This window comes from Liolophura sinensis, chromosome 3 (genome assembly GCF_032854445.1).
Source record: "Liolophura sinensis isolate JHLJ2023 chromosome 3, CUHK_Ljap_v2, whole genome shotgun sequence".
NCBI lineage: Eukaryota > Metazoa > Mollusca > Polyplacophora > Chitonida > Chitonidae > Liolophura > Liolophura sinensis.
This window is the reverse complement of record NC_088297.1, coordinates 14,261,560-14,284,090: the sequence shown is the minus strand read 5'-3', so window position 1 is coordinate 14,284,090 and position 22,531 is coordinate 14,261,560. Positions and strand designations below refer to the sequence as shown.

At 37.7% G+C, this 22,531-nt stretch overlaps 1 protein-coding gene across 3 annotated transcripts in view; it reads right to left on the bottom strand.

Moving 5' to 3' along the window:
• LOC135463625 (adenylyl cyclase-associated protein 1-like) overlaps positions 1-22,531 on the bottom strand; it is a 102,901-nt gene that overhangs the window by 68,481 nt on the left and 11,889 nt on the right. For all 3 annotated transcript variants that reach the window (XM_064740966.1, XM_064740967.1, XM_064740965.1), the window contains 2 exons: positions 5,966-6,063; positions 2,344-2,421 (listed from right to left, as the gene is read on the bottom strand). In XM_064740966.1, coding sequence (XP_064597036.1) covers positions 2,344-2,421; positions 5,966-6,063 — 176 coding nt within the window. The remainder of the gene's footprint in view (positions 1-2,343; positions 2,422-5,965; positions 6,064-22,531) is intronic.

The following is a 22,531-nucleotide window of genomic DNA, read 5'->3' as shown; positions in this document are numbered from 1 at the left end:
CACTGGTATCATTTCCTCCTACTGACTGGTGTTCCATTGTCCCGGTCTGAACTCATCGCCCTTTTTGTCAATGAGTTGAAATTGTCATGAAATGTCTACAATGTTCACCTAAAGTAAACTGTATGAATGTGCCCCTGCCTGATAATACAGCGTGGACAGTCTCAACAGGTATGTCGTCACAGTTGATGGCCGAGTATATCTTTCACGGATGTCAATCACACCATCAACAAATCAGATACCATCTAAATGCACGTCTAACAGCAGGGTTCAAACAGGACTAACAAAAGGGCACGTCTAGGGCACTTAAGAGCAACGCGTTTAAACTGGCATAACTTCTGCCTCATTTAATATGGCACTCTTAGGACAAAGCGCTTCCTAAGAGAAGCAGGGTAGCATTACACAGATATCCCCAACGCACAAAATCAACACTGGATAGTTTTCTAGATCAGATAAGAATCTCTTCCAGCTGAATGACTTTGACTGAACGCCCTTGTCAGGTCACGGGTCACATATGGAGATATAGTATCTGAGTAGAAATTAATAACTTCTGCGGTCTGTTGTTACCGAAAATGGACTTTACGTGAACTTGAAACTTGCGCCAAAAAGTAATATGTTTATTGATGTACAAAATTGTTGCTATATAATGCAGTAACATTTATTTATTTATTTGATTGATTTTTTACGCCTTACTTAAGAATATTTCCCTTATACAACAGCAGCCATCATTATAGTGGGAGGAACCCATGACCATTCGCAGGTTGCTGGTAGACCTTCCAACATATGGCCAGAGAGGAAGCCAGCATGAGCTGGACTTGAACTCACCAAGACCACATTTGTGAGAGGCTCCTGGGTCATTAGGCTGCACTAGAATGCTAACCAACTCAGGAATGGAGGCTTCCAATGCAATAACATAAGAATTATCAAGCAATATAGTGTAATACATTTCAATGGCTTTCAGGTATAGACAAACCAAAGTGTTCCCCTTTTCAGATGTTTTGTGCGTGTAACTGTTCACACACAAAACTAATAGTTCACCGACTCTATAAACCATAATACCCCTTCCTAAGGTCAATGGAACTCTATAAACCATAATACCCCTTCCTAAGGTCAATGGGACTCTATAAACCACAATACCCTTTCCTAAGGTCAATGGGACTCTATAAACCATAATACCCCTTCCTAAGGTCAATGGGACCATGTAAACCATAATACCCCTTCCTAAGGTCAATGGGACTCTATAAACCATAATACCCTTTCCTAAGGTCAATGCGACTCTATAAACCATAATACCCCTTCCTAAGGTCAATGGGACTCTATAAACCATAATACCCCTTCCTAAGGTCAATGGGACTCTATAAACCACAATATCCCTTCCTAAGGTCAATGGGACTCTATAAACCATAATACCCCTTCCTAAGGTCAATGGGACTCTATAAACCATAATACCCCTTCCTAAGGTCAATGGGACTCTATAAACCATAATACCCCTTCCTAAGGTCAATGGGACTCTATAAACCACAATATCCCTTCCTAAGGTCAATGCGACTCGATAAACCATAATACCCTTTCCTAAGGTCAATGCGACTCTATAAACCACAATACCCTTTCCTAAGGTCAATGGGGCTCTACAAACCATAATACCCCTTCCTAAGGTCAATGGGACTCTATAAACCACAATATCCCTTCCTAAGGTCAATGGGACTCTATGAACCATAATACCCCTTCCTAAGGTCAATGCGACTCGATAAACCATAATACCCTTTCCTAAGGTCAATGCGACTCTATAAACCATAATACCCCTTCCTAAAATTCTAAAAATCCGTCAAAATGTGCAACTTCATTCTAGGCATGCGTGAAATTTAAAATCGTTTATGGTTTTGTCTTTGGACAAATGTTAACATTATTTACTCCAACACAACTAATAGTTCACCCACTAAACTGACTGCCAGACGAATGAACATTTCCCACAACATGGTTCCTACTCTTCCAAATGTATTTTCTAAAGAATTTTAACGACCATTTAGTTCACATGTAAGTATAAACCTAAAGTGGATATTCATGGACACTATTTCGGTAGCTTAATTATGACACCACTGATACATAATGCAAAATTATATTAATATTAAAAAAAATCACATACATGTAGTTTTAAGGACAAATCCCAAAATAACCTGTTTTTCCTGACTTTACAAGTCTAAAATAAAAATCGAGCATTTCTGGAATTTCAAGGTCTTGAGGATAAATGTTCATGACAATGATCCCCAGCCATAACATCATACACATATTTACAGTTCAAATGTAAGAACCATGTTTAATTCTCTACCACATATTCCATACACTCACCATGCTGGGTTCCTTGCTCTTGCTAGCCATAACCAGAAAATCACGCTGAGCATCAAAACAAGCCTTTGTCAGCTGGCCCTGAAAAATAGGGAACAAAATGAGGATTCAGCTATTAAATGAAATACGGGCAAATTTCAGATAAAATCCTGACCAATCCTTTTGATTTACTTTAACTGATTGTTGTTGAAAGCCTTACCCAAGATTTTTCCACTTGTGGGTGGAGGAAACCAGAGTGCTTGGGGACCTTTGGCAAGTTACTGATGAACTTCCTCACATGTGATGAAGAGGCTACGACGTGATCCTAGAGTTAAGTCAAGTCACTAAATTTGGTATGTTCTGTTCCATTAATCCAGCTGAAATTTGTTGTTGTGCAATAACTTATCCAGAATTCAAGCAATATTTTGACCCTTCTTACATCGGAAATAACAATTTTAAAGTGATTTGAAATTTTGACATAAGTGTAAGATCAACTCCTGAACCCGGGGCCAGATATGACACGTACCATGTTGGTTGACAGGTGCGTTTTTCCAGGCAAATAAATGCTGAAACTTACAGTTTTCCAGTAGGATATGTTACCCTATTTTCCATAATACCCTTTACAAAAAGTCTAAAAATCCGTCAAAATGTGCATATTCTAGTCATGCATGAAATTTAAAATCCTTTATGATATTGTCTTTGGACAAATTTGTGGAGGATTTTGGTGAACAACAGGAGTATAATACATACCAGCAATCTGTTATCTATGAACATGTGCACAACAGAAGGCTCGGTTGTTCAAAACCGTATTAGCTAATACTGGTATTCAGTCATACTTTATCTTTTTAGCCAAAGTTTTAGCCAAACACTGCAGCCAATGCAGTTCTCCAAAGACAAAGTATGACAGTAGCAGTTTTAGTTCATATTCAATATAATGTTGCACAATTTTTTTTTAAGGTTAAGTGCAAAACTGAAGACTTGGCTTAAAGTTAAATTTGGTATTAAGTCTTAAACTAGTTTTGAACAACTAGGCCCAGACGCGTATGTCTGCGAAACTAATTTACTGATAGATGAGTAAGCATTGTACCAGCACAAAGATTATTAAATTAAACAGTCATTAAACGACCACCAAAAACATTTCAGTTCATGCCTACTTCTATTATTCTCTACTGTGTAGGTATAAGACAGCACTCTGGGGACGCAGAACCGATCGCTACTTAATGGAGTGTACCGTTTGACCTTGGGTGCCTTATAGTAGGGGTGAACTAACTAGCGCTAGCTGAGCGTGAAAATGGGGTCAGAGGTCAAACAGAGTGGATTAATGAGATCCCTCAGGTCACCTCCTACTGAGTCGTTAAATGATACCTATAGGGCTAACAAACACCAGCTCTGCTCCGCACTTCTGAGAAGCAGGCAAACTCATTGGTGGGTTACCACAAAATACTGGTCAACTACTGGCTATAGTATAATCTAATACTTCTTTCACCAACTGAATGAAGTTAACTTTTTTGACACATGGTTTGGATCTACTTGAATTATTTAAGTCTTCATTGTGAAAAATTTTTTTGTATAATAGTTTCCTATTAAAACAGGATAATGCTCACGTAAATGTAAAAATTAATTACGCACGTACGGCATTCATATAATCTTACTCATGTAGTTACATGTAACTTTTTGTTACACTATTTACATTCAGAATGATATGTTGTCTTCAAGAAGCCTTGAAACTGTTCACCTCTGAAGCAGGATTATAAGCCAAATTTATTACTAATGGCCAGGAATGTATACTTCCACAGTTAAGCGAAATAGTTATGTTTTATTTATTTCAGGAGTTTCTAAAATACAAAGAAAGAAAGCTTACATTTACTTATTTATTTATTTGATTGTTGTTTAACTCAAGAATTTACATTTACATTCACAATTATTTATACATGTACTTTAAATTTGGGTTTGTCTGCACTGCAATTAAATAAATGTCACAACTTTGCGGATTTAAATTTCATTTGAGCTCAAAGGTCATGGAGGTAAACTTGAAACTACTCCCTCTAACACCATAGATCTGTCAGTCTTATAATCACCACAAATATATCCTGCCTGTCTGCCCTCCCATTATGTCATTTTCTGCTTGCTTGAACAAAGCAATCATTCTACATGACGTCACAGGGCCAAGGTCAGAAGGTTAAGACCAACAGACCAATAAAAATGAGGCCCAACTTTAGAGCCAATGAGAGCTTGCGGAGAGTAAGTTTCTTCTTAAATCAACATTAACACAAATAACTCAGGTTGAGTGGGCGGAGATATCAAACAAAACTCGTTTCAAGAGAGTTGTGCATACAGGATAAAATGAAGCAATACATACACTGTACCATCTTCAAAAACAATATGAAACAAAAAGGAGTAATTCCAATAACTCTCAAGAAATCCTCTTAACATGCACAGTACTGCGAAATACCACCTATTGAAGGCCACCTATATAAAGCCAATTTCCTAATATTCGAAGTCGTAACATTTGCACCTTAAAAGGCAATTTACACTGACATTCTTTAATATTCGTTGAGTCCTCCGCACACAGAATACATGCCAGTTACTGACTGACTTCTCCAAGTGTGACATGTACATTTGCATACCCCATTAGTGTGAGATTAGGTGTGGTTGGGTGTAAACCACTAACCTTTGGTAAGTTACTGACTGACTTCTCCACCTCTGACATGTACAATTGCATGCCACATTAGTGTGAGATTAGGTGTGGTTGCATGTATACCACTGAACTTTGGTAAAAATGGCACCCTTTGAATCACTCTAATCATTACATGTATGATGCTGTTGTCCCGTGTTGTAAATCGATACAAGTTAACCCATTAAACTCTGCAAAACTTTTCCCGCAAGCAAACATTGTCTGGCGGTAAAATGGTATAATTTCACACGAGTCATTATTTGACTTTATCTGATTTGACAAAACAAAATCCAAACACATCAGCCAATGTTCGGCACAGAATTAATCATAACTCTACATGAAACAGCCACTGATTTGTCCACTTCCTGCTGTACGACTACCGAAAACCAAAACAGTCTTGTTCACATAATCTCGGATTCACAATTGTGCATTGCACAGTCTTGCATTGGGCTTATGTGAACAAGGCGCCACCCATTGCGACAACCACATTACTGGTTTACGGCACTACAGGATTTTTTCGACATGGAGACCGGTTGAAGTGATGGACACATATTGCGAGTAAAAACATGTGCAGTGTATGTGAAATCAATTATTAAATGATGGCCCTTATTGCCGAATTGAGTCCATCTGCACCATGTTTTTCTTCTCGGATTTGCTCGAATCTCAGAAATGATCTTGATTAACAGTCTAAATTTAGGCCAATTCTTTAGATTTTTGGGTTATTCTTACCATTTTTGCCACTTCATATCATTAAACATATACCTTCCAAACAACATATCTTTCTGAGATCAACAGACCTCTCAGAATACTGCAAAATGTTGAACTTCATCATGGTCATGGTTGAAAATTTATGTTATTTTCTGTATTAATTTAGGTTATTTTCCGTATTAATTTAGGTTATTTGCCATGTTATTTTCCGTATTAGTATAGGTTATTTTCCGTATTACTTTAGGTCAATTAGATAATTCTTACCATTTCAGCCACCTCTCCTCCCAGCTCCGAGCTCGTTGCCAGAAACTGGCTGAGAGACCCCGCCATGAACTCATCGTAAGCCTTGACGAATGGGGCATCTGGAATAAGAAAAATAGTCAAAGTTCGATTGGTTGAACAGGTACATACATGTAGCTTGAAACTTATATTTTTTCAGGTAGGATATCAAACCTGAAAATAACTTCTATGCTAAAATAAACATATTTCACAAAATCAGACAAAATACAGTTCATTCAGTTTGGTTGCTTGCTTTTTGGGTTGAGTCACATGATGTTTTGGTTAGTTGAGTCTGAATACCTGTGTTGACAAAAAATTCAGGTGTATTGAAACTGGCTTCCACACCTCTTTGAACGAAGAACAATATCAACAGTCTCAGCGGAAAAACTCTCCACAATAGAAGACATGTGTCTCACCAGGGAATTTGTGATGTTCAGTAACCTTTGAGCAAGGAAACCAGACTTCAATGTTTCAATTTCTTCCATCCAGACAATGGAAATTGTGCTGAAACTTTTCTCCAGTAGCATATCACCCTACCTAAATTAGGCAAAGTACACAATTTAGGTGTGGTCACAGGCAAAATTTTGGATCATATGTTGTAATTTTCTATTTCACCTTTGTTCTACATCGAAGGATGGTGGCACAGTGCTTTGCTGGCTAATCCTACGTCAAACCATTTTATTATTTGTTTATTTTCTTCATTCTTTACTTAAATGGTATAAAAGAAAACGCAGAGAGCTCTGACTAATTAAACCACTGGCCTTTGGCAAGTTTCCGACAAACATTCCTGTGGGTGGGGAAAAGATTTTAACCTACAGAGCCAGCTTAACGTGTATCCTACGTCTACATAAACTTCATGTAAGATGAATATATGTAAATTATTTGTCATCAAAGCCCCAAGGACATTGTATGCAGGGGAAACTAAAAAACTCCATGCCTGAAGGGAACACTGAAGAAACACGTCTCGTGTCTGACGATAGAAAGATCAGCATTTTAATCACTTGACTAATGTGACAGACTTGGCCTCAGGATTGTTGCACATTTAAAATTAGGTGCGTAAAAAATAATGTGTAGTGTGACAAAATGTCTGTATACAAAAATCCCCTTAATGACCTAAAATTCTGCCCACGAAAGCGCATTTTCAGAGGCAAATAAATGTCACAAAACAGTATTTTCGAGGCTGAAATGTTCAATTTTCCCATAGAATATCATCCCATGTTCCAAGCCAAATCTCAAAACACCTTTCTAACATCAACAGAGCTCTCAGGACCAGAAAAAGTTGGCAAGTTAGTCATGGGTGACATTTATGATCATGTAGGGTATATGCATATATGCATAATGAGTGTTTGTAATACTTGTATACTGCTCGTTCAAGTGCACAGGCTAAAATCACAGGCATGTATGCCTGGGTTTCTACACCATACTTAAAAATTGGCAGTCTTTCAAGTCTGATGACACTGAGTCAATAGGTGTGTGTACATACACATGGATAATATTGTGATACTTTAAACTTTTTGCAAGTGTGCAAGGTGTTTATTCAAGCATATTCTGAAGGCATTATTCTGTGTGGACTGATAAAATTATACTTTGTATAAAGCCCTGAAACTGGCCTATCCAACCAATGAAGTTTTGTATGTAAAAACAAATTTAAAATGTTGATAATAAAGGAATCAGGGTAAACATAAATTGTTCATGCTGTTATACATATATAAAATTGTAGGTAATAAAACAGATCCCCTGGCTACTCAAACCTTTTTTCTTTTTGCTTTATTAAATGATAATTGGTGTCTTTTTTTTCCAAATAAAGTTTCACATAACAGATGAAAGACAAGCTTATTCATGCGCATAATTTGAAAAAAAAAGAAAAAAAAAATCATTTTATCATTTACACATCCTAATACATCCCTGCAGATTTCACAACGTTTTGAGAAAGAAATGAAAAACAGGATATCTGTTTATATTTTCACATGCGCTTCGTTAGTATGCGTAAAAAGTTATCTTAATGCAAAACATATGAAGCTAATCCTATTAGAGTAATGCATGCTGTGCATTAAGCCCACCGCCTGCAGCTGTTGTTCATAACAAAAGAGCAAATGTAACACGACAGCCACAACCAGGGGCTAATAGCTTTTAAAACGCATGTGTTTTTACATGCAACAATGTCAACAATTTGCTGGCGTTTTCTCTCTGACGCATCTGAACATGTTATGAAAAGAGATATGCAATGTTTTGAATGAGTTAAATGTTACTTGAGATGACTTGCAATTCGTTCCAGTCGCAAGAGGAACTGTCAGAGTTTCCCTAACACCTGAGTGATGTATGTTATGAAGAATGTCTGTCGTAGATGTAGTCATGTCGTGACGAGGGTTTATGTTTCGGAGTAAGTGTTATCCTACGAAAGAGGTCAAAAAAGCTAATATAGGTCAATGAGCTAAAAGGTTGGAAGCTAGAGGATATAAACAGCCTGAGCTCTTAGATCAAAAGAAGAAAGCACAAACATTAGGCTCTTGATTTTGGTTTCTATTTTGTACAGGAAAAGGATTTTTATGTTTTAGTTAACATTGGAGGGGTGCAGGCTTGGAGAGTGGAGGGTTTTATGATTTAAAATACATTTCAGTACAGGAAAACTTAATGAAAAGTTTGACCAATAACTCAAACGTATTGTCTTCTTATTTGTAGTTCAACTAAAATAAAATAATAATAATAAAAAAAATACATGTATATACTGATATTTACTCATTTATTTATTTGATTGTTGTTATACGCCGTACTCAAGTATATTTCACTTATACAACGTCAGCCAGCATTATGGTGAGAGGAAACCGGGCAGATCCCAGGGGAAACCCACGACCATCCGCAGGTTGCTTACAGACCTATACAGCTATATGTCAGGCTTCTGATACATGTGCTTGTTAGACATGTCCAATGTTCATTACAATGTACATGTATTAAATGGCCAAGTTAGCATATAACTGTTTCACATAGGCACACTGTTGGAATATAGCAAATGACCTACGATGCAGTTTTAGAGGTGAACACATGTTCTAACTTACATGTACTACTTTTGGTGCTGGTGCATTTTTCCAGCAGTATATCATTACCCCACTTCCATACAAACATAAACTTAAACGTTTTCACGATCAAAAGAACTCGAGAAATGGTGCAAAATGTGCAGTATGGGAAATATGACACATAAATTGACGTATATGTAAATGTATGTCAAAAGATAGATCTACCACAATGAAAACCTTGACCTTCTTTGGAGTTACCTGAACTCTCTACTATATCTTGTAACAGGTAACACCTCTGGTCGACACCATTATGGCACAGAGAAAAACAGACAATACCATCAGGCTTGGAGACACAGCTATATGTACCCACACCTAATGACTCCTGCCAGCAACCTGCAGATGGTTGTGGGTTTCCCCCGGGGGCTGCCTGGTTTCCACCCACCATAATGCATATAAGTGAAATATTCTTGAGTACGGCATAAAACACCAATCAAATAAATAACTAACTAAAGACTCCTAATCGTCATATGACTGAGGAATTGTTAAGTATGATGTAATACCCTAAGCATACATACATACATACATACAAACAAACAAACACACATACATATAAACATACTGTACATCAGTCTGGATGCTGATGATCAAAATACACTGGACTGTCCCATTTCCAACTCTTAAGTGATTAAGCAGTACTTCATGTACAGAGACATCAAAAAGTAATATATGTATATCACAAAAAGGGGCAGTAAGGTCTGTAAATCTTAATGTGCTGCGACGTGTCTTCAATAGGCTTCAGGGCCCAGTTTCACAAAGATCTTGTACATGTATGCTAATCACACATGTAGGACAAAGGCACTAAAACAGCGACAAGCAAAATATCGTACGACAAATGTACGATAAAAAAAATGTTGCACGTTGCTTTGTGAAACTGGGACCATCTCTGGTAGGAGAGAGAAAAAATGTGTACAAATCTAAGAACTGCAAGTGAAGTGGTTTCATAGACATAGCGCTAACTGCAAAAAGTTGACAGACACACAGACACACAGACAAAGGGGACAGAAGTCCATACCAAAATTCTTGACCACAGCATTAAACCACAATGAAATAAATAAATTTTAATTGGTCAGCTGGTAATTAGATTTACATACAATAAGCATAGTGCGACAGACATAATTTCAACAAAACAAACCTTCTCCTGGAGTACCTGAAGAAAACCCGCTGGCTGAAACCGAATTTACAGCTGCGATTCCAGCAGCACCTGACTCGGACGTGAAATCCTGAGCGCACGCTATCTCGGCGTCACCTGCTTCAATGACCCCGTCAACGTTTTCAGAAAATCTTTTGCTATTCCATCCAACACCCTCTGCAAGGACCTCCTCACCTCCTGAGACCCTGACTGCTGCACTTTGTGAAACTTCATCAACATTGTGTTTGGTGATGAATGATGAAACTGAATTTCTCGATTCTTCAGCGATTTCATGCGCTGCTTCCTGCACAGAATGCCGGCCTTCTCCCACTGCTGTGTCAGCTGCATTTATATGTGCACTTGCCTGGTCACCAAATGCATCGGCATTATGTGAAAATGACGACGAAGCCTCTTGCGATGCAGCAACCACGTCTTCAGTTGTAGTATGCAGAGATTTCTGTAATCCACCAGAAATTTGACCCGTGGCTTCCACTGCCTCGTTTGATTCTTGCTCGACTTCATCCATGTTTTGTGGAAAAGACGAAGCAGTATTAGCAGCTACTTCCACAGCATTATCTGTGGCTTCATTTGCAGAAGTGTGGAAATCACCAGAAATTCGCCCCATCTCTTCAACTGCATCATGAGACATTTGCCCAAAATCATCAACATTTTTGTTCACAGAGTCTGAAACATTGCCTGAAGCTTCAATGACATGATCTGTTTCGACTTTCACAGATTTCTGAACTTCTCCTGAAACATGCTCTGCTTCCTTCACAGCGTTCTGGGAATTTTCGGCCAGTTCATCTGCGTTTCTCGAAACCGTAGTTGAAACCTTGTGCACTGTATCATGAGCATTATTTTCAGCTGCTTGTGCAGTGTTTTTCACATTGTCAGATATGCCAGAATAATCACCAGTTTCCAAGTCCACTTCAGCATTTGGAATTGAAGTGTCTCCTTCTGTCATGATTTCCAGCTTTGCGTTATCACCTATATTCAGACTATTACCATCCAGATTAAGTTCAGGGCGAGGTAGAGTTGCCTGTTCTTCATATTTCCTGTCCTCAAACTTTCCTTCCGGCGCAGAAAGGCCATCCAACTCCCCATTTTTGGATCTGGACTTCCCTTTCTTCCCAGACTTCACTTTGGAATTTTTGCCACCCATGATAATACCCGGTCTTAAATCATTAAATCAACAGCTTAGAAATGTCTTTGCTGTTCCGAGACCAGCACAATGTCAGCATGTAACAATTAAATATGATAGAATGATTTACATATATATAGATGTCTAAAGACAAAACATGACTGCTTAGAGACAATAACAGCTCCTGCACTGGTCTGACACACTAGTGCCCTCGGCTGCAGTCAGTCACTGATTAGGCTTCAGGAGTTCGTTATGCTTTCAACAAGGATAGGCTTGTCTACACAGCCCACATACTTGAGGTTTACAGTTGATGTAGATCAGAGATCCAGCCACACGTAGGAGGTTTCTGCAGGCGAGTTATGTCCTGGATCTGAAGGCAAGTGCACTGGGATGGCAACTGTGATCAAGGGTAAGAGTGGTGGTAATGTCAACTATGATGGAATGGCAACTGTACTTGTAAAGAAAACCGTACTGGTAATGTCAACTGTAGAGGAATGTTAGCTGTGAAGGAATGGCAACTGTACTTGTAAAAGACAACCGTACTGGTAATGTCAACTGTAGAGGAATGTTAGCTGTGAAGGAATGGCAACTGTACTTGTAAAAGACAACCGTACTGGTAATGTCAACTGTAACGCTGCTCCCCTGGCGTGGTTGTGGTAATCCCAAAATGAACTTCCTTAAAACACAGATAAAAGATGTAAAAAAACGACTCCACGTGAGATTCCTTTCTGCTGAAGTAAATCCACTAACGACGAAAAACCAGTATACACTCAGGTAAATCCACTAATGAGGAAAAGCTGGTATACAATGAAGTAATTTCACTTAACGAGGAAAAGCTGGTATACTCTCAGGTAAATCCACTTATGACATGCAGCACTTCAACACAGGTACCACATATGAGCAAAAGGTATTATGCACTTTGCTCACACAGCTACTCAGTCAAACAATGCTAAATCATACCACAAATACCTGAGACAAAGGAAATATTTTCAGATGACTAAGACTGCTGAAATTTGACACAAATATGAAATAAATTAAAAAAAAAATCAGTAAACTGTTAAAGCCTGTGCAAATTTGCATGCAAGCAACTGACAATTTTTGTGTCACGCAAAAAGGTAGCACGTGAGTATAGGCAATGATTCACAGAAGTAGTTGGTCTGCAAGGTAACTCAAATGAACCAAAATGAATGTAACATCTACCGCAGCACACTAGGGAAATTTTTAACAAACTTTTTAAAATTACAGAAAAACTTGTTAGAACATTCTCTACAAATTTCTGTGGTACCACTGTACCTAATAGCCCAGGTCATGAAACTGAATGAACTCCTACCTAGCCCTGTCACTATACTGACTTTGTCTACCTTACTGAACTAAGCTACGGCCAACATTCCCAGGGTCTGTGTATGGGATGTTTTTTTTTTCTTCACACACCACAAAAAAAGACAGGGATCTCTCTTCGTGCATGGGTAAACATTTACACCAGATACTTTATTAATGATGTGACACCCCCTCCTGCTTTCCCTGATGCATAGAAAGACATTTGTAACATCCATTCAGGGGAGAAAAAAAAAAAGAGGAAAGATGATGATATAGGAATGTGCAGTATACAGTACCCATGTTTGAAAATATTATATATATAGAAATAAAAGATTCAGAGATACGCTAATTCTTCAACCTTATCAATCATCTCTGCAACCAATATTCTGAAACATTTTGAGAGAACTATGGGGTGTAGAGAAATGATTAGCACAGTTTTATGAAGCGTGCATCTTTAATGACACTAACAAGTCATTCTTGGCGTCATCTTCCTAATAACTGTATGTATAACTTCCACTGAAACAATTGCTTTAGTGGTTGAAAAGGTTGAAGATTCAGGGATATGCAAATTATCAAAAGCGGATTAAAACGTAAACAACTTTATGTGATGTCTGATATGTAATGAAGCTCAAAAAGTACACCTGCAGGCACCCCCCCCCCACACAAAAATATGCTGCGAATGCTAAAAACATTATTACATAGTTACGTGTCACTTCACAAATACAAATGAAGCATTGGTGCGATGGTACATGGTATTTGCTACACCCAAGGGCAAACTGTATGAAGTCTCATCAAAACTTAATTACTTTCTGTGAACTTCCTTGAGCCTGATTTATTTTAAAAACCACCAAGACTAACCTACACCTACATGGATATACCTGGAAGGTAGATACGTTGAAGAGCTACTCATGTATGAAATGTGTCACTGTCTATGATGATTAATACGATTATAGAAGTGGTGAGTGGAGATCTTAGATTTAAGTCAAAAGCTCAAATCACTTTAAAATTGTTATTTCTTATGTAACAAGGTGAAAGATTTATTACTTGACAAAGTAAGTTATGGGTAAGTTATTGTAAACTAAATCTCAGCTAAAAGAACGAAAATGGAACATACCAAATTTAACAATTAAAATTGCTTCCTGGGCAATAAACCTAAACATATCTGTTATATCAGTTAAAACATTCTTTTAGTACGGTATCAAACCCTGAAGAAATTGAATTCATAAATTGTTTGAATCACTGTTATTTTCAAATACTGTCCGAAACCAATTCATGCATGAAGAAAACTGTTATTGAATTCCCAACAGATAGACTCAAAATATAAACTTATCTGCACTTACTCATTTTAAGCAGCTTTGCCAAGGTTAAGTTTTTCACCGACTTAAATTTTACAGCTATAAAATGTCGGGGCTCACCTTGCACATATAACTAGACGTGACCCATAAAATTAACCCAATGTCAGCTTGAACTTGACAGCATATATAAGCTAATGACAGCCCCTCCCCTACAGCAAACTCTTACATTCTTCCTACATTTATATTAGAAGAGGGGATGAATCATAAAATGTACTGTAAATGTTCTAAAAGTCTGTGATGCAGAAAAAAGGTTCAACTGCTATACCATACTGTTGACTGCCCAGCAATTTACAACTATGGCTGGAGTGGTAGGGGGGTTCTCATCTGTGCTAATTAGCGGAAGGAGGAGAATTGCTAAAAAATATATCAGGTGCAGGTCTTATTTAAGCGGATACTGTAGTTCTTCAACCTTTTCGCATGTTTGCAAGCTGTTTATTTAGGCATATTCTGAAGGCATTATTCTGTGCGGACTGATAAAATTATACTTTTTTGGGATGCCTTAAATTGGCCGTTCCAATCAGTGTAGACTTGTCTCCAAACTCAAAATTAAAATGTGTATAAATTGCACTGAAAGTTGCTTTTTATATGCGAAAATGTTGAGGAATCGACCCTGATCGGCTCAATAAATATGAGGCATATAAAATTGGTATTTTTCCATATATGGGTTGTCATAATCTTGTCTTTCCAAAGAGAACGATTAACATAAATGTATGTATTTCAATTTTACAATTAAGTTACAAAGTGAAGGAGAATTTATTGAAAACTTTTTAAAATTGCAAGAAGCTCAAGTTCCAAGCAAGATGGAATCCTCAGTGAATACACAAAATAACACACAGCAACACATACTGTTTTAATAGTATTTCAACAACACACAGTTCACCAATGACATTGAAATTTTCATGAAAGGTGTCTAACCTACATTAATTGTTGTGTGGGAATTATCAAAGTTTTATGTTTAAAACGATTTGAACTTCATATTTCAGGGGGTTATTTCTTTCTCTGGCTCATCTGTTATAAATGTAAGCACTGAAATTTGGTATATGAGCCATGAACCAAAATGAATTTTCTAGGTCGCTAATTTCGTGGGGAGTTTCCAAAGTCAATGTTCAATATAGATCAACACGTAACTAAAAAGGTATAATTAAGTACAAAATTAAGATAAATTCATGTCAAAAATTTTCAATAATAACGAAAAGAGGTAATGAGTGTTCTCGGCAAATGAATTAAATCAGTATCCGAATTGCGCACCAAGCTGGTTTTAAGTTGTTGTCAATCAAAATATGTGTCTTAGATTGCGCTTTGATTGCAGCTGTTCGTACATTCAACGCGATGAATGCACGGACCTTGCTGTATAAGCATTAACTGTCTCCAGCTTTTAAAATAGAAGGGAGGTTGAATCAGTACAAAACTTCCTACTTCCTGACAACTTAGCTCAAAAAATCTGCCATAAAGCCCTGGTGATTGCCGGGGGCGTCGTTGCGTCACGTCTGATGCGATTCAGCAGCCACATCGAAATACGGCTGTTGTAGAACGCCGTGGCTTATCAAGGATCTTTCAGTGATCACTTAATTGATCCTCACTGGATAATGGGTGGAGGTGTTAACGGGTGCATAACCTCGCATACTGATTAGGTGGCGACAGAGAGAGAGCAGTGATGTGATGTCTCATTACCATGCTAATAAAGCCTAATGATTTACGATAGAGGGTGTTTAAACGCAAGCAGAAAAGAGCACAAGACCAATGGCTTCACATTTTAAACTCCATCCAAAGCGTACATGGACAGAGTGAATTCCCTTTTTCAGCCAAAATGGACTGCAGAATTGGGAGCATGCTATGAAAGCAGCTTCATTTTCTCAATCCTTTTAACGCCATACCCAAAGGTGAGTTTTGCCATAGAATAAAGGCAGTGAAATAGTTTTTAGAATACTTTTCAAAACAAAACTGGCTGAAAATACATGGAGACCATATCACACCTCTGTTTTTTTGTGGGCCTGTTTTACTTCACACACTTTTCTCTTTTTGAGGGCCTCTTTGAGGGCCTCTATTTACTCCACTTTTCTCTTTTTTCGTTGCATTTCCTGACTTTACACACTTTTCTCTTTTTGGGGGCCTCTTTTTACTTCACAGACTTTTCTCTTTTTGGGGGCCTCTTTTTACTTCACAGACTTTTCTCTTTTTGGGGGCCTCTTTGTTCCTTCACCCACTTTTCTCTTTTTATGAGCCTCTCTTTCCTTCACACACTTTTCTGTTTTGGGGGCCTCTTTTTGACTTGACTTTCTGAGGGTCTCTTATTACTTCGCACTCTATGGTGGTTTAAATGTGTCTCCTTTGGTGCCTTTGCCTGGGTATTTTGACATATACCTGCTGATTATGTTACATACAGTACTAAAGAAAGACAAAAAACTGAAGACCCCTCTAGTATGAGAGCAACACTAAAATTGTGTGTCCACCTTTCCTGGTTAGTATAACTGCCAAACGAAAGGAAAAAAAACCCTCCAGTATATAGAGAAATAAAGGTTCATGGTAGTGAACAAAACCCTCCAATTACACCCCAGAGACAACGCTCATCATCTCAGATGACGCTGAAATCATTCTTTCTGTGGGCTTTTAGAAAGACAATTAACCTACTTCACATCCATGGAACTTCAAAGGCTACCAAAGAATTTCATTAAAAGCACCCCTTTTTTTCAAAATCTGGTGCTTTTGATTACTAAATGAGCAAAACAAATCAGTCATCAGAGTTATTTTACACCTGTCTGCATAGCCTGTGATTGTACTAGGTTAAACATGCAGCTAAAGCTGCTGACCACCTATAATAAGTGTTCACACCACCTGACTGAGTTTAATTTAGTTGTTTACATGACCTCAGTAGTATGACGTTATGATATACTAGAACACAAAACTAGACTTAATAATGTCATTATTTAATTTATGATTCATGTCAATGTCAAGAAAATTTTACTAACAGCACAGCCACCAGACAGTATCCAGAGGAAACCAGACAGTACTCAGAGGAAACCAGGCAGTACTCAGAGGAAACCAGGCAGAACTGAGAGGAAACCAGACAGTACTCAGAGGCAAACGCATAGTGCTCAAAGAAAACCCAACAGAGCTCAAAGAAAACCCAACAGAGCTCAAAGGAAGCCGGACAGAGCTCAAAGGAAGGCAAGCAGAGCTTAAAGGAAACCAGAGATGCTTATGGGAAACCAAACTGAGCTTAAAGGAAAGCAGACAGTACCCAAAGAAAATCAAATAGAGCTCAAAGGACACCAGACTGAGGTCAAAGGAAACCAGACAGAGCCTAGAGGAAACAGCTGTATTCAATCTCATTAAACTACATGGAAGTGATCTAGTGCCTGTGCCTTATATAAACTTCTCACAAACTAAATCTGATCGGAGTACCAGCAATCTCACTAAAGTCAGATTTTGTATGTGCTCTTCCTAGACCCGATACAATAATGCTATCTGACTTCAAATAACAAAGATCTAGAAGAACAAAGCAATCTCACTAAAGTCAAATCTTGTACGGTCGATGTAACTTTATCTTGACCAAAAAGCAATCTATATATTCATGAAGCTTTTGAACTAAATACATGAAAACAAAGGGTTTCATCAGGGGTTGAATGTTTGGTTCTATTCCAGGAGCCCAACTGCCCAAATAATGTCCAATTTGCCAAATCTGAAATTTTTAGGAGCATTTTGCCCTTTAAAGCCCCTACATTTCAGCCCATGCAAGTGGAATTCCCAAATCTGTTGTATTGTACACGTGTATAAGGACAATTGCTATCGGAGTGTGTCCATGTGAATACCAATTATGTATTATATATTTATATTAATGTAAAGAATTATTGTATGATTTTACGTCCATATGCACATACTAAATAAGTGTGCATGCACATATCGGTATCGGCTAGGTATTACATAAATATACTGATGTAAAGAATTATTGTATGATTCTGTGTTCATAGGAACATGGGAATAAATTGTGGTATCATTTAGGTATTACAAGTATATGTTAAAGTAAAGAATTATTGTATGTTCATATGCGTATCAAGTGGGTATACACATGAATTAATTGTGTATTTTTATATACCAATATGGTCTTATTTTTAACAATTAAGATGTAGGAATAAGTGTGTATTATTTTGTCATGCTAAATGCGTAAGACTTATTAATATTGATTTATTAGGTACATTGTTGAAATCAGTGCAAGCCTGCAGGCCTCGCCTTAACTTGGGTTTGTTTTGGGTAGTCCTGTGGTTATCATGTCTAATCAGATGGTGATCAGAGATTAGGTCAGCATAGGGAACACAACACAAGCGTAACCTGAAGGGAAACGTCGTGGTTAACAACTGTTCTCTGTGTCTTTATAAGGACAGCCAGCAGTGAGCGAGTGAGTGAGTGCTTGGGGTTTAACGTCGTACTCAACAATTTTTCAGTCATATGACGACGACAATTTACTAACACACTGGACTGCAAAGTAAAGAGAAAAACTAACGGTCAACACAGTGTTTTCCCTTCAGGTAAGTTTGTAGCCCAGCACGAAAATGATAACTATAATTATACCTCTGTGTTATTAGAACTATTGACATAGACTTCGATGATGCATGTATTTATAAATGAACTAACACACTGGACTGCCCAGTAAAGAGAAAAACTAACGGTCAACACGGTGTTTTCCCTTCAGCTAGCCCAGCCCAGTAAAGAGAAAAACTAACAGTCAACACGGTATTTTTCCCCTCCAGCTAAGTTTGTAGCCCAGCACGAAAATGACAACTATAATTATACCTCTGTGTTATTGGAACTATTGACACAGACTTCGATGATGCATGTATTTATAAATGAACTATATTATATATTTGATTCTGGGACATGTTGTAATATATTCTGATTATGTACTTGTAAAAACTCGCAAACTGGACTGCCCAAAAAAGAGAAGAACTAATGGTCACCACTGTGTTTTCCCTTCAGACTATTATACCCAACACAACAAATCCTACAACCCAGATTACCCATGGGTAAGCATCAGACTAGACACCATGTTAACCACAGGTCTTAGTTCTGCGGGGTGAAAACCAGTAATACAGAGGCAAATTAGTTACAATTTCCAAAGGGAATCCTATACCAATATATTCAATTCAGACCTGCGTAAGAAGTGAAACACCAGGTTCCAATAAATCCAAAAAGTACATGAAGAACCTCCGGGTACAGATAAAAGCATGTACTTCACGCCGGGATAGGCACAGAAATCACCTGTACAGAAATCAGAATCCTTGACATAACCTCCACCATTATCAGATCCTTCTGTCGACAATCAAACGACAAACATAACACACTCCTTTAAAAACGAAATCAGCATATATGCATACATGTAACAAACTGGTGCGACAACAACGTCAGGAAAAATTGATTATCCTGAACAATAAGAGAGAGAACTGGGTCATATTACTATGACGGTTTCCATGGTGATGATACACAGATTCTCATGGGCCTTGGTTGAGCAGGTAGAAAACAGGTGGACAAGGACATCCAAATTTCCATGTGAAACTTAATTATTTTATTTATTAGACAATTAATACAATTTTCCCATTATGTAATTATATCTTTCAGGTACAACTAAAGCAAATTAATAGTACACAGTATCTTTTTATCTTCATACAATTCAAGAAATAAATCCTGCTTCATAGCCAAAAGTCATACCACCCAGTTCTGATGGTCACACAACAGTCTTGTATCCCTAGCCTGATATTAAGGGAGTAATGCTTGAACCCATGCAGTATCATGTCAATACAGTCTTATGCAAAGACAGTCTCGTATTCTATATGCACATATCTGTATCAAGCAAGCACCATATCAAAAGTCCTGTATCAAGTGAGTCATGTATCAAGCAAGTTGCCCTCTCTAGATAATAATGAATCAAGGACTGGTCAAAGATGTCAAGAGAGTCCCATGTCAACAGAGAGTCCTATGTCAAGAGAGTCCCATGTCAACAGAGAATCCTATGTCAAGAGAGTCTTATGTTAAGAAAGTCCTATGTCAAGAGAGTCATGTTATGAGAGTCCTATGTCAAGAGAGTCCCATGTCAAGAGAGTCCTATGTCAAGAGTCCCATGTCAACAGAGTCCTATGTTAAGTGAGTCTAATGTCAATAGAGTCCTATGTCAAGAGAGTCTAATGTCAAGAGAGTCTTTTAACAGTCCCATGTCACATGTCCTAACACATGTTGTAAGCCTTCCTTATCAAGTCTTCAACATTCACATGCAGCAGTGAAATTAGACAAACATCCTCCTAACGACCCTCAGACCAATTTAAAAAAAATGCATAGACAATCATACCCATCACAGAGTGAAACCTGGTCACCTGATGATGTCATGTCAGAGGTGTGGGTGCATGACTGTGTCAGGCCACATCAATTAAAATGGTTGTTTTACAGGCAGAATAAAACTTTTTCTGCAATGTCAAAGGGTATGAAAATAGAAATTATTCAACTTCAGGGTTGTCCCACCAACTTCTCCTGTGGAAGACATACTTACACGAATGGAAAGTTTTAAATAATAAAAAAAAAAGAAATCATTCAAAGTATCAAGATCTCATAAAATAAAAAGGTGGATTTTCGTTCATATTTTTATTCCATGTTTAGATTTCTTTACGTCCGCTCGGAAGTAAAAATTAAAAATGAAACACAAAATAAAACTGGTGTGGCCTTACCACCCTACAGGTAGGCTTAACGGGTTTACCTGCCTCACCTGCATATCATATCACATCTAACAAAAATCTACAGAACAGATCCTCCCAGTCTTTAAATACAGCCTACACACACAGGTGGGAAGGTAAATCAGTCTCATTCAACATCAGCAAACGTCTAATTCCCACACACAGGGGAGCTGTGTCCTCAACTGCAAACAGGCCATCGATTCTCTTCTAGCTTTATAAATATATGTCACATATATTACACTGATAAGTGGGTATCTAATGAATATATTTCATGCGTATGAATATAACCTTTAGTTCAATACAGTGTTTCCTGGGTGTGTGTATAGATGATTTTCTCTACAGTTTATTATTCACAAGTACAGCTATGAATAATCTTCTATGCAATGCAAAAATTCAGATGAGTTTCTTAAAGTTACAGAGTTATGATACTTTCAAACACTTTTATTTATTTATTCATTTACTTATTTCATAACTGTTTTTATAGTGTAACATAGGCACATGTGGGAAGGTCTTACAGCAATGTGCGGATTATCGTGGGTTTCTCTTGGGCTCTGCCCGGTTTCCTCCCACCCAAATTCTGGCCATTGTCGCATAAGTGAAGTATTTTTGAATACGGTGTGAAACACTGATCAAATAAATGAATAAATCTACACAACCTGAGGTGATCAATCAGTCCAGACCTGTCGGAATTTAGCAAAATGTGAACCTACATGCACAGGTATGTCACTGTCAATATATTAGGTCAATTAGTTACCGTATGTGTAGATACATGGCAGAAGTCAAATAACTGACCCCCACCAGATTTCATGTAAGATCACACGAATAGTTTTATGAGGACTTCTATTCAACATTACGTCCGTACTGCAGTTTGCCTGATCAGTTTTGGCTGTGGTAAAATTTTGGCAACTCTGAAGTTTTTAAAGGTATTATTCAGACAATTGTAAATCAGTTAAACTTCCAACAAATCTGAATAAGCTACTGTAAATCTTCAACCTTTTCAACCTCAAAAGCACTTTTTTCTGTGGAAATTATGCGTAACATTATGATGAAAATGATGCCTGAAATAATCGGTTTGTGTCACTAAAGATGCAAGCTTCACAAAAATGTTCAAATTGTATCTCTAGACTTCAAAATTCTCTCAGAATGCTTCAAAATATTGGTTGCTGAGAGGATTGAAAAGGTTGAAAAATTAAGGTAATTTAGCCTGTTTTTAATGCTTGAACTGCAGTAATGTCTATGTCTAATGTCGCGTCAACATGGTGAAATTGTTGACTGTACTGGTCAAATTCAACCAGTCACATTAAAATAAGATCTGGGCTATTTCACATGATTGTAGAACTAAACAAATGGCATGGTTAGAAAACGTCTTAATACATACACGTGTCTTATTTTCATTTCACTTGTAGATTTCAAAGAGTTTATATGACATGTTCATGCAGTCTTACCTGATGGATTGATGACGGGGGTGTCGGCCATATTGAATTCCAGGTAAGCAAGTCTGATCAGAATTTACACGTATAGATCAGATAAAAGGCAAAAAATGAACAGTCCATCCAGGAACTGACTTCAGCTCAATTTGCAACCCTGATATAATTATGTAAGGCCATCATCAAGCATGCCATCTCCATTTAACATCAAAAACCAATCATGAACTTCCGCCCTACATGGATTTGCGTGAACAGAATAGAAAACTGTATCGTTAATGATATTTCCCTGCTTAGAACCATATCACTCCCCTTGCTAGAGGCTAGTGTGTTTACTTTCTGAGCTATATACCATGTGCAATAACCTGAATTCCTACGAAACCACTACCTCCACTTATTAA